We start from the raw sequence: 17,368 nt of genomic DNA on the forward strand, positions 1-17,368 counted from the left end.
GGTTAAGTGTAGACCATTCTGTCTGCCGAGAGAGTTCACCTCCACTATAATAACAGCTGCTTATATCCCACCGGATGCTAATGACAAGCTTGCTATAATCGAACTTCATGCGGTCATCAGCAAACAACAATCTGCACACCCTGAGGCTGCATTTATTGTAGAGGGTGACTTTAATCACTCTAACCTAAAGTCAGTGCTACCTAAATTTCATCAACATGTCTCCTGCCATACCAGAGGGGATAAAACCTTGGACCATGTCTATATAGACATTGTTGGAGCCTACAAGGCAACGCCTCTCCCCCGCTTGGGACAGTCTGATCACCTTTCTTTGTTTTTCACCCCCTGTATTCACCGCTTATCAACAGTGTAAAATCATCAGTGAAGACAATCAAAGTGTAGCCAGCGGGGGTAGATTCTGTACTCGAGGACAGGTTTAAAGACACGGACTGGAGTATGTTTGCCTCTCAGGTCAATTAACAATGTTGTCACAGAAAAGCAGATCACAATGTACCCAAATCAGAAACTATGGATGAACAAGGAAGTGCGGCTTCTACTAAAGGCACGTAACATTGCCTTCAGATTAGGTGACGCTCAGGCCTACAGTACGTCCAGAGCAGACCTGAAGAGGGACATCAAGAAGGCCAAGCACAGCTACAAGCTGAAGGTGGAGGACCACTTTGTCAACTCTGACCCACAACTCATGTGGCTGGGCATTCAGGCCATCTCTGACTATAAGCTCAGCAATTCCACACAGACAGCCAAAAATGTGTCCTCCCTCAATGAGCTAAATAACTTCTTCGCTCGTTTTGACAAGGACAACAAGCTAAAGTTTGTCAAAACGCTACCCTCTGATGACTGCCATACCTTCACTCTCACTATTACAGATGTCTATAACGCACTCAGCAGCATCAACGTTCGGAAGGCTGCATTCCTGGACATGTGCTTCGAGCATGTGCTGAGCAGCTTGCAGGGGTCTTTACTGACATCTTCAACCTATCGCTTGCCCAGGCAGTAGTACCAGCATGCTTCAAGACCACCTTCATTATTCCAGTGCCGAAACACTCATCACTAACGTGCCTAAACGACTACCGCCCTATAGCACTCACACCTATAGTTATGAAGTGCTTCAAGCGAGTGGTCCTGGCACCCCTCAAGTTATACTTACCCCCCACACTGGATCCTCACCAATTTGCCAATTGAAGCAAGAGGAGCACAGAGGATGCTGTATATACAGCGCTTCACTGTGTACTCTCACACCTGGACAACAAGAATTCTTATGCAAGAATGCTGTTTGTTGACATCAGCTCAGCATTCAATACAGTCATTCCCTCCATGTTTATTACTAAACTTGTGGATCTTGGAATCAGCAACCCTATCTGTAACTGGATCATGGACTTTCTGACCAACAGATCCCAGCATGTTAGGTCAGGAAATAACTGCTCCACTACCATCACACTCAACACTGGCACTCCACAGGGTTGTGTGCTGAGCCCGTTCCTCTACTCCCTTTTCACCTATGACTGCAGGCCTAGGTATGGATCCAACTCCATCATCAAGTTTGCAGATGACATCATGGTGATCGGTCTCATCAGTGACAGTGATAAGTCTGACTATAGGGAACAGGTAAAGCACCTAGCTGTGTGGTGCGCTGACAATAACCTGCTCCTGAATACCAGTAAGACAAAAGAGCTCATTGTGGACTTCAGGAAGGATAAGAGGAACACCCATGATCCCAACCACATAAATGGCATGGATGTTGAACGGGTTTCCAGCTTCAAGTTCCTGGGGACCCATATATTTGAGAATCTGTCCTGGTCAACCAGCATCTCCAGCCTGGTCAAGAAGGCACATCAGCGCCTCTTTTTCTTGAGGACCCTGAAGAAAAACCACCTGTCTGCTGACATACTGGGTAAATTCTATCACTGTGCAATAGAGAGCATCCTGACCAACTGTGTCACAGTCTGGTATGGGAATTGCTCTGTTGCTGAACGCAAGGCACTGCATCGGGTGGTGAAAACGCATCACAGGGACGCCACTTCCTGCCATTGAGGATGTTTACAAGAAGAGATGTCTACACCCGACACACATCATTCTTAGGGACTCCTCTCATCCTGCCAATAATATGTTTCAGCTCCTCCCCTCCAGAAGGCGCTACAAGGACCCTTCAGACTAAAACCAACAGGTTTAGGAACAGCTTCTTCCCCACAGCTGTCACCCTACTGAACTCAGTCCCCCGTTGAACCTTCCCATCCACACTCACTTAACCATCTACACTCCTCCTCCCCTCCATCCCTACCATGACCATGTCATTCATTCTCAACATTCACTGTAAGTTCACATTGGTTACTGCTATAGTTTGGGACACTTGCTATAGTTGGGATACTTGTTCATAGTACATCTGTATATTTGCCTGTTTGTATAGCAATATAGAACAGTTCATCTGTATATATGTATACAACATCATATCTGTATATTTGTCCATAGTACATCTGCATATTTGCTCTCTGTATAGCAATATAAACACCTGTATATTTAACTTATTTATACATAATCTGTACATAACTATTCCTACCTTCTACACTACCTTTATCTGTATATAACATGTTTTTATTGCACTTGCTGCTCTTTGCACTTTTGATTAAGTGCAAACTGCATTTCGTTACCCTGTATTTATACATGTGTAATGACAATAAAGTTGAATGAATGATTTAATCAATCAAAGGACATATCATCTTAAAAATGGTCATTCTATTAACCGTACTTTAGCCTGGAAGCAGGGACAGATTTAGCATTTCTGTGGTGCCAAGTCATGTCTGGAGGCCTCTATCGCACTGCTTACCTATGTTCCCCTTAGCCCACTAATCCTATCTCCGCTTAGCAGTTCAGCTTGGGCTTTTCTGATACTGCTGTACAGCTGGTAAGGGGACTCCCATATGGATGGCCCATGTGCAGCTGAATTAACTGAGGCTGTATGTTCACCCCTTATTTTTTTCAGCCAACAGTTTGTGGCCTTATTTCTGGGGCCCCAAGCATTTGCTTGGCTTTTGTGATGGTAAAGTATTCCATTGCATGGAGAATAATTGCTTAGACAAAGTTTGACATTATACACCTTCAAACATTTTGACTAAAATGTACAGAATAGTACTTTTGCAATGTGCCACCTCCCAGGGCCAATCATGCCCCAGGTTTTAGGAATTGCCAAGTGGTGATTCAGCCTTTTTAGTTTGTGTGTCAGGGTGCTCCTACCTGGATACCATTGCTCCCCAGGGTTAGGCTCCGTAGCAATAAAGGAGAGAGTTGATAGTTTGTGGAGAATAAGCCGAGTCCAGACTTGATAAAGTTCAATCAACAGTTTTACTTGAATAAACTTGCATCCAGACATAACTTGATCTTTCTCTTGGTTCCAGCAGGTTTTGGGGGAAATTGACAGGCCAAGTTGGATACCTTGCTTTCTCTCTCTGCTGTGGTAATCTCTTGTTTTGGTCTCGTAGCTGGACTTTCTGACAGTTCTGGTACCTTTTGAGTGGGGTGCCTTAGGCTGTTGACCCCCTCGTAATACTCTGTCTATAAACTGTAAAGAGTCTTGGTGCTCTATGAGCTGCTTCCCTTGGGAGACTCCTGCTGCAGAAGGGGGGCCATTCCCCTCACTGTGCCATCTCTTGCATATTTCCGGCTCCACTATCAACTCTAGACTGACTGTAGCTTCCTGCAATCCCTCCCTTGGTAGGACTAGCCCACTTCTGCTCAAAAGGGGGAGAATGGAATGGTACAATACATTTTATCTAACGATCTCCCTCTGTCAGATACACTGCCACCTGGTGAACCCGTAACATGAACATAACAGTTTCTTAACAATATTATTAAAGAACAATATCAGAGGACCGGAATTAAATACACAGATTACATCATTTCTTAGCCATTAGAGACAGTAGCAGGCTAAAGGAATGGTAGTGCCTGCTCTGAGGTACTACAATTCCTCAAATTACTATTATGGACAGTATATGATTAGATTATGGACAGTTAGTATTTAGCTGCTTAGAGAGGGGAACATATACACTAGCAGAAAATGATAGAAGAGCACCTGAAAAACGTAATGCGATTGAGCCAAGATTGACAAACTGCTAGTCCACCTGGCCTGTGGAGCTGCAGAATACCCTGAAGAGCATGCTGTGTGGTGGGCATTATCTTGTTGGAACACCATGGGGGAGAATTTATAATGAGGGGAATATTTGAAGTCCGTTTTGCTTAAATCTGTGTTGGCGAACTTTATGCTACATGTCTTATCCTTAAATTTGTCTCATCCTTAGGCCTCATGCACACGACTGTTCAGTTTTTTGCGGTCTGCAATTTGCCCATTGTAATGAATGCCTATTCTTGTCCGCAAAATGGACAAGAATAGGACATGCTATATTTTTTTTGCTGTCACACGGAACGGAGCAACAGATGCGGACAGCACACGGAGTGCTGTCTGCATCTTTTGCGGCCCCATTTAGGTGAATGGGTCCGCACCCGAGCCGCAAAAAATGTGGCTTGGATGCGGACCACAACAACGGTCGTGTGCATGAGGCCTTAAACCTAACACTCTACCCTCTTACTGGAGTGAGATTGCGACATTTTTTGTGACTTTTTAAAACGTCTCAATGATAAATTTGGAGTGAAACTCATTAACATAGCTAACCACACCCAATTTTCCACCTATAGTGTAAAACTGCAAAGAGTTACAAAATTATTGCGCAAGCAAGTGCAAAAAGTCTCAAAAGCCCCATTTTGCAACATTATGAAGCCAGAATTTCGGAGTGAAGGTATGAGAAAAATGTGCCCTCATGTCTCCGGAGTCAAAAAAGTTGGACTGGTTCCACAATGTCTTGGACATACCGAAGGCTAGTCAGTCCCCCCATAAATACTAGATGGCCATTGTAGCTGTTGATGCCCACATCATGAAACCTGGTGTTGGTGCTGTGTGCCTCCACACTAACCAGCCTTTAAAGGGGTTGTCTGAGTTTTTAGTATTGATGACCTATCCTCAGGATAGGTCATCAATATCAGATTGATGGGGGTCCAACACCCGGCACCCCCGCCGATCAGCTGTACGTGCAGTGTTTACGTCCTGTCTCTCTTCCTGTCCGCTGCTGCGGTCTATGGTCTCTGCGTGCGCCATCTCCTCACACAGCTGATCAGCGGGGGTGCCGGGTGTTGGACCCCTGCCTATCTGATATTGATGACCTAGCCTGAGGATAGGTCATCAATACTAAAAGCCCAGATAACCCCTTTAACATTGTAAAACACCCCTAGGAGCAATACATATTATATTGTTGGGTATTAGGGGCTAGCTATTGGATATAACACTCACTATATGCCTAGTATACAGTATATCACTAGCCAACATGATCTAGGAAATGTTTGTGTATAGATGGTGAACAGTATTCAGTATATAAGAAAATAGATGAGAAAATAAGCACATTTTTATTGTTAAAAAGGACTTTGTGTTTTATATTCCACTTAAAAGCGTTGCTCAGTAAATATCGTCTTTGCTTTATATATATTTTTTTTACCTCCAAACACACGGGGCTAGCGCTGTATTTCTGCCACCCGTATTTTCCACTGTCTCTATGTCTGGCGTTGTTTGCAGGCATTTTAAATTCAGGTTATATCTAGAATTTACATCTGTGACAAAATGTATATGGCCAAGCTTTGTTTTAGGAGGAGCCTACTGCAGATGAGAAAAGTCGACTCTCCATAAAGATGACACTAATATTGCAGCAGCCAAGGAGATTTGTGGCGCTCAGTCATTGACTGTCGCAGCAGCTAATGCCTGTATTTTATGGCCCCCTAAAAGCTGTTCTCTCTGCTGCTCTGTTGCTGTATCAATACAACAGCATTGAGAAATATTCCGAAAGAAAATGTCGGCATCGGTGACTTGGATACAATTATGGGGCTATTGTATGGGGTCAGAGCCTTGGATACAATTATGGGGCTATTGTATGGGGTCAGAGCCTTGGATGCAATTATGGGGTCAGAGCCTTGGATACAATTATGGGGCTATTGTATGGGGTCAGAGCCTTGGATACAATTATGGGGCTATTGTTTGAGGTCGGAGCTTTAGAATGGGCACCTCGTGTGTCTCACCTCTACATTTAGAATGAACGGGGACAAATACATTAGTTTAGTATGCATTGAATACCTATGTGTCTGTTCGGTTTTGTCAGCTTGCAAGTATTAATCTGCTGTGAGATGAGAGGGGGAGGAGAAATATCAATGCAGCAATGGATCTGTGTTACAGCTGCCAAGTATCTGCATGCTGAGACCAGGAGCTAAATTAAAACTAGTTTGTGCAGCCCAGGCTCTGAGCAGGGTTCCAGCCAGGCATAAAGCATTCTGCTGCTCTGCTGATTTTCTAAGAGGACCCGCAACCTAACACTATAATTCGCCTTGATGGACATTCCCTCCAAATCACTGTGGATGGACATATGCAAAATGGGGCAGAAGCACAAATAGTCTCTGCTTAATGGAAGAAGGCCAGAACGGCAATTTTCTGGAATTTCCTGAGGTGGTAGAACATCTAGAGTTGAACAGTTTGGGTTGTGTATCATAGAAGTAGTGATGGCCGTCCTCTGTGGCTTTAACCAGAGTATCCAGTTGGAGACTGGTAAGTTCACTACTTTTGTTAGATGGTGCATTCTTGTCACCAAGGCAAAGTTTCCTCGACTTGCAGCTTTATAAAAGGCTTGCATGCTTGTGATGATCACGTATTTGCTCAAAAATGTCTAGATGTTTGTTTTGTACCTTTTTAAGCTTCTTTTGCACGACCATGTTCTATCCACATTTTTTTGCTGATAGCACACTGACCTATTCATTTCTATGGGGGCCAGGCACACATCAGTGTTTTTTTTCTGTATCCGTGTGGCCATTCCGCAAATTATAGAACATGTCCTATTCTTGTCCATATCGTGAAGTGAGAAAAACGGGGACGGGATCTGTATTTTGCTGATCCGTTGTTTGCGGATCAATATATGGATATGGCTGTGTGCATGGAACCTTAGCTGCATACAGCAATGATAAGTATTGCTGAAAAAGATTGCAATCACTACTAAGGGTATGGCCACATGGCGTAGACGCTGAAGAACTATGTGTGGGAAGGTCCTCAGTGTCGGGTATTTGGATGAGATTTGAACTTATCCACATGCTGTGTAAGAAATATGCAGTGTAAATTGACCTGTGGTGAATATTTGGAATTCTGCAGAATGTTAATTTATGCTTTGGATTTATACCATGGATTTTGCCCTTTGCAAGGTGCCATGTGGCCATATTCTAAGGGTATGCTCACATGTCCTTCTTTTACATGTGGAAAAATTGGCACATAGTCAATAGGAAATCCATGCCATGGACGTGGATTGTTCTGCACCTGATTTCTAAAACCATGTTGCATGAACAAAAATAAGCCTGTTCCTTCTGCCACAGTTTTCTCATTGCAACCATGGTAGGTGTCATGACGTGGATCAGCCCTATGGGGCTAAACCCATGGGTGGATCCCCAGCAAGCAGACTGGAAAACCATGGCAGAACTATGAGGGTCAGCCTCTGACTTCTGCTGATTGGCATGTATTTATACTGTGTAAATGTGATATTAGTATGTCTCACAGATGAAACACATGTAATAATCACCATTGTTAAAAAAAGACAGTCTCCAATAAAGCATCGTTAAATGTATTGATATCTTCATAAAATCCACAGTACAACACAGGAACCGCAGCACCGGGTCTATGAGTTTCAGACTGCCAGTAGTCCTTACTGATGACCTAAAGCTGCTATCCCGTTATTTCCCTTAAAGAGTTTCTGTCACCTGAAATATAGGTATTAAGCTGGCTGACATTAGCGATGTGCTCATGTCACCCGAACATAACTATATTAGTGCCATCTCACTGCCTGCCGCCGTTATTGAGAAAAACGAACTTTTATAATATGCTAATTAGCCTCTAGGAGCAGGGGGGGCCTTGCCCCTGCTCCTAGAGGCTCTGTTCTCCCACCTCTGGCCACGCCCTTGTTCTCTTGATTGACAGGGGCAGGCATCGCTGGTCTCCTACCTCCGACCTTGTCTGCAGTGTAAATTTTGCGCCGTTCTGTATTCAGCGCAGGCGCAGTGAGGAAGCTGGCAGCCGGTTAGCACCCTTCACTCACTGTGCCTGCGCCGAGACTGTGCCTGTGCCTGCGCAAGATTTACACAGCAGACACGGCCGGCAGGAGGAGAGCAGCGCTGCCTGCCCCTGTTAATCAAGAAAAGAAGGGGCGTGAAAAGAGGGGGGCAAACGGAGCCTATAGGAGGTGCAACGCCCCCCCTGCTCCTAGAGGCTAATTAGCATATTATAAAAGTATGTTTTTCTAAAAAAAAAAAGGCTTCAGGCAGTGAGATGGCACTATTATAGTTATGTTCAGCTGACATTAGTACATCAGCCAGCTTAATACCCATTTTTAAGGTGACAGAAACCCTTGCGGAAACCCACATTATACACTTCTCGTTTCCATGGTTACGACCACCCTGCAATCCAGGCCTATGTGTGCTCCTCTGGTCCCGGCCAGCAGAGAAGCCGAGACTTTTTCCTATAGTGTGCCAGTACGGCCACTGCTGCTGGATTGCAGGATAGTCATAACCATGGAAGCGAGCAGTGTATAATGTGATGGAAGAATGGATTGAGCCAGCAAAGGAAGCAATATAGACAGTCATAATACATTAGTAACTGTCTAGTATTAACTTCCTCTACAAGATAAATGCCATTTACTGAAGTGAGACAACCCTTTTAATGCTTTGATTTCAATAATGAACTATATCTGAGTGGCTTGTTCAGTGGCTTTGCTCACTCCTGCGTCAGACATTCCATCTTTTTCTATTCTGTCATTGGAACAAAAGCGTAATGTAAATCTTGTCTGACATTTTTAAAGGGTTTTGCAACAGAGGCCCCAAGGCAGATGCAAATGAAGCCTAAAGGTTTTATACCGATTTAACAGGCAATTATTGGGAACGAACAAAACGTTCCCAATAATTGCTTGCTCGTCAGGGAGATGAGAGCGGCATTTACATGCAGCAGTCATCTCCTCTTTATAGTGATGAGCGATCACTACAGAGATTGCTCAGTACAGTTTCATTGTTTCTCGCCAGTAGTTTATACAGGATGATCTGCTGCCCAGAAACAATGATTTGATTTGATAAGCATTTGCTCTTTCAGTGGGTAATCGCCACCACCTTTTACACAGTCTAATTGTTGGGAACAAGCATTTTTATCAGATTGTCAGTCGGAGTAAAAAGACTCTGTTCTCAGTAGTGCCATGGCGTTTATTTATAACAGAGCCTTGATGGCTAGGATGAATCTGTTTTCAGACTAATCCCAGTGGATTCCACTGATTTGTGATGGAGTCCATGAGGTTTCTTTTGGGGTTTCCAGAATTTTTTGTACACAATAATAATGCATACCACTCTACTCTAGCCATCAAAGATACCAGATCCTGTGACAGAAAACAAACTCTAAAATATTATGGTGACAGTCATTGTGATAAGTATACCTTCCATACCTTTGGCAGCATAGGTTAATGCTGCTAAACCTAGCAGTACATTCAAGGTTGATGGCCCATTTTGGTCATGTATTGTCCTTCCCAGAGGAGGTCGTCTTTGTCATCTGTCAAAAAGATTAATGCAGTTGATTTTGATCGGATTAATATAAGGCTTCTTTTTTATTCGAGACAGCACTTAATGGCCTAATTTCACTGTAGATATCCTTCTAGGTACGTGATGTCCTCTGATAAGTAGAAAACCTGAGATTCGTTTATGTGCTTACTTTTACCTACAAAGAGTCACCTAGAGATCTAAAGACCTCAGGTTAGGTCTGTTATAAGAATATAACCTGTTTAAACCTTGGTGGTGTCTGAACAGATTCATGAAGTGAATTTTGAGTAGCCCAAACAAATATAATGGCAGTGGTACCTATGGCAGCTTCCCTTCTGGTGCCTATGGCAGCTTCTCGTCTAGTCCATAAAGGGAGCAGCTTACCTATAGCTGTAGTGTGGTTTGGTATCAGGAGATGGAATGTGTTTTACAGTTATTGTTCTTGTCAATGTTTAAAAGCAAGTAGATTATGTGCTTCCTCTGTATGGGATCTGTTTGTTAATGTAACCAGAGATCACATTGTTCAGCCGTTGATCAAATATACTGTAGTTGAGGTTAGTGAGGAAAGTGGTTGGTCACTATCATGGAGATATTTTTGAAGGTTGCCTATTTTTACCATATGTTACAGGTAGCTTGTAAGGCAGCAGATGTAGCAATTATTTTGGACAGTTTGGTACTCTATTAAAACTACACCCCCCTGGTTTCTTTTGGCTCTCCGGGAATTTCTTTTTGTTACAATTGTGTTTATACAGAGCCTATGTCAGTACAAACTAGTGCTCCATGTATGTTCTTCATCCAGTTATTCCCACAAATTTATCATTTGAAAATCCATTTTTGATGTTCTGTGCAGCCCAGGTTTTACCACATTGGCAACCCGTCTCTTCCTTATTTATGTAGTAATTATTGTAATTTTTGATTAACTTAATTAAAGATGAAAATGTATGGTACTGTTTCATATGTTGATAAATCTGGCTGATAATTTTTATCCTGAGTGCTTTGAAGCAGTTGAGAACCAAATGGTTGGGACCCTCACTCCTCATGCTTTCATGGCATGTTCTAGGGCTATATCAAACCTGTCAGCAGATTTGTACCTATGAAACTGGCTGACCTGTTACATGTCTGCTTGGCAGCTGATGGCATTTGTGTTGGTCCCATGTTAATATGTGCCTGTATTACTGAGAAAAATGATGTTTTAATATATACAAATGAGCCTCTTGGAGCAATGGGGGCGTTGCCGTTACTCTTAAAGACTCTGCTTTCTTGGCAACTACTGCACCCTCTGCACTTTGATTGACAGGGCCAGGCATGATGATGTTTACACTGCCTGGTCCTGTCAATCAAAATGCAGAGAAAGTGAGGCTCTAGGTGTAACATCAATGTCCCCATTGCTCCTAGAGGCTCATTTGCCAGCAATGCAGGCACATATGAACATGAGAACAACACAGATGTCTTCAGCTGCTAAGCGCACATGTAACAGATCAGCCAGTGTCATAAGGACAAATCTGCTGACAGATGCCCTTTAAAGCTTTGTGTGGTTTGCAGTTTATCATGTATGCAGAACACAAGCTTTAAAAAGGAGCAGGTCTGAGAAATGCTGGAGATATTTTGGGACCACACAAGCAGAGTAAGAGGCATCAGTGACAACCTGTTTGTAGTAGAAGCAGTGTAAGCTCTTTGCCTCTTTAGGAACTGATATGATCCTTGAGTACTTTCACTTCAGATCTCACAATAATGATTACTAATTATCTAGTGTTCTTCGTTTTAAAGGAGATGGCCAGGATTAAGACAAAGGGACATTTTCTTCCCCCCAGAAACTGCACCATTCTTGTCCTTAAACTATCTCTGGTATTACAGTTCAGTCCCAGTCACTTGAAAGGAACGAGCTGCAATAACAGGCACCATCCATGAACAGGCTTGGCACTATTAATGAAAAAAAAATGTTAACAAAGTCCCAAAATGTCATCCCAAGGTAAGAAAAAAAATTGAGAACTGAAGAAAATAAAGATTTAACAAAAAAAAAAAAAAAAGCAGATACCTAAGACAGGTAAGGCAAGTCCTTACATATAGGAGTCAGAAATAGATGCTGGAAGCTGTACATTTATTTTTGTGATGCGGACAGGAGCTTCTTCAGGATCCTGTAGTACACGTACTAGAAAAATACTGTAATATGGAGGCACTGTCACCTGCTGTCCAAAGGAGCAGCTCATCCTAGTACAGGACATATAGTACAGTACTGTAAAGAGGAGCGTCTGTACAGCCAATACAGGGGGTTTACCATGTTAATTTGTTGGATCTGAGTCATTGTATGTTGAGTGTAGTTTTAACTTACAATGGCCCAGGAAAGACCATTGTATGTTGAAAATATTGTATCCTGAGGCCAATGTATTTTGAGGGACCACTGTATTGGACAACCCTTGTTCCTATGCATTAGTAGGGTTATGGACAACATTGTAGAAGCTGTCCCACACTTGGGACCTTCTCTATGTGCCAGGACAGAGATTTGCTCTGCAGGAGTCACTCCAGTTCTAAAGGTTTCTAGCTATCCTAGTATTATGGGGAAGGGCATTCATTTGGCTTTCACAAGATCCTGTATTAGCCTGGTTGACCACAGCTAACTCCTGCAAAATCGGCGCTATGCAGGGTAATCAGTGGCAGAACACAGGGCAACCAACTGATTGCTGCGGCAGCTGCATATTAAAAGACATGTTAATAGGAACAGTCTGAACTGTCTCTTCAATATGACTGCAATACCACCCAAAAAAGACTCATTCACATGCACATTAGGCCAGGTTCATTCATTGTGTCTTATTGGCATACCTGCCGCTGCAGTCATGGGAACCATGTTAATTACTTTTCGCCAATTGCGGTTTTCCCACTTTGATTTTGCAATATAAATTCAATTTTTTAATTGTAATTTAGCTAAGATCTTCCTTCAAAGTGAATGGACCTTTTTCTTATTTTTAATAATGGTGTAGTAATACAATTCTTGGCGTATCTTGCCCTAGAGGAAGGAACAGGTCAGAGTGCCATCGTCTTATAAGCTGAGTCCAAAAGAATGCAAGATCTAAACTGGTCTCAGATCTCAAAGGAGTGAAAAGGGCTTGCGTGCCTCAGCAAAGAAAGTCTCTAGAAATTAGAAAATAACCTAATTTATTTCATACTATCCGCATTCCTTAAAGGGTTATTCCCTTGTGGACATTTCTGGCGTATTCACAGGAAATAGTGCCTATTTTTATTCGAATTCATCTTTCCATATATAGATACCTGCACTTTTTCCTATTTTTCTTTTTTACCTTCCACCTCTTTTTTTCACTGTAGATACACTTGTCAATGCAGTATATATTTAGCTTCATTCTTTACCAGTTAATAACATTACGGTCTCCCCCTTCTATTAAAAGCTGTGACATGCATTGTGGATCAGCTCAGAAGCTGCCGTCTGTGTTCACCTACTCCTAATGACTGTATTTGTTTAAATCCTATACTTTATTATAATAAAAACTTCCCCTTAGTAATACTTGAATGTAATAATACCAAATGTTTCAGTCTTTCTGGGGTCATATTTGCACATATGTCTGTATCTATAGGGAATCCTTTCACTAGGTCACTGGACCTTTTGGTTATGAACATATTCCTGACCATTTCTTTTTTGTTTTTCTGATGTCATTTAGTCTGTTAAATAGCTTATATTACTGATATCGGTGTGGTCATTATCTAGATACTGCTGATAATGGTCCGGGAGGACTTAATAAAGTGAATTTACAATTCTTACTATTGGTTTTAGTCCAGTTTCACACTCCAGGAAACATTCTGTGTATGAAGGATGTATTTCCTGGATCGAACACCTCTCCTCTGACCAGAACAAGTAGCTTCATACTGACTTACGAAGCTGTCAGTTTCTGCCTAATCATGGGTCATGGCATTGAGTACAGTACATTAGACCTGCCGTCAAGCACAAAGTCCCAGGATCATAAATTATTATGTTGCTGTGAGTTCAAGTTCAAGGAGCAATGTTTGGTCCGGGAAATGCAGCCATAACAGAGTGTGTTTCCCAACTGAATATGCTCGTGTGAAACTGCCCGTAAAGGGGTTGTGCAGGCAGTATATAGGATAGGTCATCAATATCTGGCACCCCGCCGATCAGTTGTTTGAAGAGGAGGCAGCGTTCCTCAAGTGAATGGAGCGAGTACTTGTAATTACACTCGCTTCCAAGATGACAGGCAGTGTAATGAAGAAGTAGCACTCGTCATCAAACAGCTGATCATGGGGGTCAGACCCACACCGATCCGATATACAGCTGATCATGGGGGTTCTGGGGGTCAGACCCACACTGATCAGATATACAGCTGATCATGGGAGTTCTGGGGGTCAGACCCACACCGATCAGATATACAGCTGATCATGGGGGTTCTGGGGGTCAGACCCACACCGATCAGATATACAGCTGATCATGGGGGTTCTGGGGGTCAGACCCACACCGATCAGATATTTATGACCTATCCTGAGGAGAGGTCATCAATATAAACTGCCTGCACAACCCCTTTAGGCAACTGCCTACACAACCCCTTTAAGCAAACAGTCATTAGGAATGCCATGGATTTCTTTGGATTTGATTTACTGAGGGTTTAACTGGTCCTCCACAAGCACCCTACCTAACCTGTGTTAGACCTCATGCACACGGCTGTTGCTTGGCTGTTTCGTGCATTGGGAACCTCAATTTGTGGTCCCAAATGCACGGGCACTATCCATGTGGCTGCCGCAGACAGATCCAGACCTATTCAACTTGAATGGGCACAGATGGGCAACGGCCGTGTGCATAAGACCTTAGTCATATCCAATATCCGTGTTCCTTTTGGCTTGGATTGCCTAACCACTGGGTCGAGGTTCTTACAAAATAATAGAACACAAAAAAGATACCTAAAACATTTGAGCCAGACTTGTAAGCAAACTACTGCCAACGGTGACTTGTTACCATGAACATACGCCTTAAAGCGGACAGGGGCCTATCTTGGGTGGGCCCAAGGTATTTACGGTACTTCTGTCCTTATGCCTGTACTCTAGTATTTCCTAATTTCTGAAACGTAAGCAGTAAAAAAAGAGATTTCACAAACCCAGTTATTTAGCAGATCACTTTGATTCGTGTCACATTATATATGCTTTATGTTCTATTATTCACACACAATTTAAGATGAATGAAGCTGCCTCAATTACATGCCATTTAGCCCGATGTGCTCACACTGCTTTGCCAGACAAAACTATTACACTTCGGTGTACAGATGTCAAAATAAATGCAGCAATTCATTTAGTGATGCGCACTTGGCTTCCTTGTCACTTTTTCCGTTTGCAGGAAATGCTTGCAGTTCTTCTCTTTCATTTCCAACCAATTCAAGGTTTGATTTTGTTTGTTCACAGATGAAGGTCCTTATACAAAGTCTGCTTCCCAGACGAAAGCGCCAGATGGTTCATTGGCTGTTAGAAGACAGAGCATCACGGGTAGGTAGACACCTATGACAGTAAAACGTCATCTCATGGACAATGGGGACTGTTTTTTTGAAGACCAGTGCAGACAAAATGCGGAGTACAGATCACTGGGTTTTACATTTCTAAACTGTGCTGTAAAATATCTGAAATGTGGTTGCTACGGGCAAATCCTTGACTTTTTGTCCTCTCTAGTTTTCACTGATGGAGCCTGATCTACTGGAAATAAGACTTGCAGATGGTCTTGACTTAGAGGTGGGGGTGATCATGGCCGTTGGTGTGAAGTTTTTTTTTTTAATACATTTACGGTTTCTTCAGCAAGACACACTTAGTAAAATAGCTGTTCTGGGTTTAAATCTGTCTGCTCTAATGAGTGTGAAAAAGCAGAGGAAGATTAAAGCGGCAGCGCGTGATAGACTCTGCCTCTAATTGACTGCACTGCTGCTGAGAGATGGCCTCTAAAGATTTGCCGTAAAATGTTGTGGCTGGAATCTAGTCTTAAAAATGTTTTGCAGTGCTAGATGTAAACTTCCACCCAGCTGGTATTCCTTGCCGTCAGCCTGTCAGTGTGTTGCTTGCGACAAGCGAATGATGTAAAACAGTACTGTACATTCTCTGAATGAATGCTGCAGAATCCTTATTTCCTGACATGCACCCTGCCGGTAAGCAACCATATCTCGGTAGGCAGCGACAGCGCCATTTAGGATGAACAGTCTCTATTATAATAATTCCATTACTTATTAGAGTGAAATGCTCCAATCTATGTAAATATATATTTTTGTCATATCTTCATAGTCACAGCTGGTAGTGGATGTCATCGTAGCCTACAGTCTCTATATCAGGCGCTATACAGGAACGGAGGAGATGCTAACATTTCTAGAATGAAGCGTGGAAGATAACTACCTTTGAGAAGCTCAGCTAAGCTGTTAGAGGAGCGTTTGTCCCAATAACAGCCAGCAGAATTATGAGTGCAGCTCTTGGCAATAATACATGTTGTCATTCATGGTCACTCGTCTTGTATTGGAGATATGCATACTAGACCTTTATATTGTAGGATTACCACCATATATGCATTAGAAAATTACGTTAAAGGGGTTAGCCACTTCCTACATTCTTGTGACTCATATGTAGGTAAGATGACTATATAACTTTTACTAATATAGACTTTGTTTATATTTTGTGCCATTTCATAACCCATGCCCCCTTGGTAGGCAGATATTCAGTGTTATACACACAGAGGTCCTGTCCATAAGATGGCTGCTAAAGGAGGATGATGGGACCAGACACCACTCTGTCTCCGTATTCAAACACACTGAACCCGTATCAGACTCCCAACAGTGCAGGTACAGTGTATGGGAATGGAGGAGGCATCACATGATCTGCCTGGTCACATGATCCTCCATCAGCAGCCATTTTATGGACAAGATCTCTGTGTGGACAGTGCAAACAAGGGGGGTATTGCTTATGAAATATAGAAAATGGCACAGAATTTCTACAAAGGCTGTATTATTAAATACCATATAGACATCTTGCAAAGACATTGGTTTAACAGTAACCGCAAAGGGGCCAACCCCTTTAAAAGGAACTTGTTATCTATGTTTCTTGCCAATTAAAACTAGATAGTGATGCATTTTCTTCTTTTTTTGAATCTGTTTTTATTTTCAGATTTTTATACTGTTTTCTGTATATGATTATGGGGCTGCCATTGTCTGAGCTATTGTTAGCAACATTTGGAGAGCAACACGGGCCATAGACACAATTGACCTGAAATGTTCATGGACTTCTATGGAAGAGTTTTCTAGACATACAGTACTCTGTGATCTGTACAAAGGTCATTGTGCATGGAGGGGGGAATAAATAAGCTGTGACCATCACCTATAGTGATTGGTGGATCCTGTGCTATCTATATATAGGTGTTCTCTGTCATTGTAAACCAGTCTGTGATGATAACAAGATGACTGCTGAAACGCGGTCTGTAAAAGCAAGTCTCCACATCTTAAAGGGTTTTTCCAGGCTTTTAATATTGATGACCTATCAATATCAGATTGGCGGGGGTGCCGTGCTCACTGTCTACATAGCAGTGACAAGAAGGAAGAGAGACAACGCATGCCTTCTCTTCATACAGCTGACCCCCCCCCCCATCCCCTATCTGATAATAATGATCTATCCTGAGGACAGGTCATCAATATTAAAAGCCTGGAAAACCCCTTTAATAGCCCTGGTTAACAGTGCAGGATTTTTT

General features: G+C 42.6%; 1 protein-coding gene across 12 annotated transcripts in view; it reads left to right on the forward strand.

Annotated features, from left to right (window-relative positions):
- GRIP1 (glutamate receptor interacting protein 1) overlaps nucleotides 1-17,368 on the forward strand; it is a 522,445-nt gene that overhangs the window by 357,731 nt on the left and 147,346 nt on the right. For 11 of the 12 annotated variants that reach the window (XM_044280469.1, XM_044280476.1, XM_044280465.1 and 8 more), the window contains exon 2: nucleotides 15,061-15,141. In XM_044280469.1, the coding sequence (XP_044136404.1) occupies nucleotides 15,061-15,141 (81 nt within the window). Of the gene's footprint in view, nucleotides 1-6,374; nucleotides 6,647-15,060; nucleotides 15,142-17,368 lie in introns of those variants that run through there. The other variant, XM_044280470.1, reaches the window with a different exon arrangement.

This window comes from Bufo gargarizans, chromosome 2 (assembly GCF_014858855.1).
Source record: "Bufo gargarizans isolate SCDJY-AF-19 chromosome 2, ASM1485885v1, whole genome shotgun sequence".
In the NCBI taxonomy this organism is placed as follows: domain Eukaryota; kingdom Metazoa; phylum Chordata; class Amphibia; order Anura; family Bufonidae; genus Bufo; species Bufo gargarizans.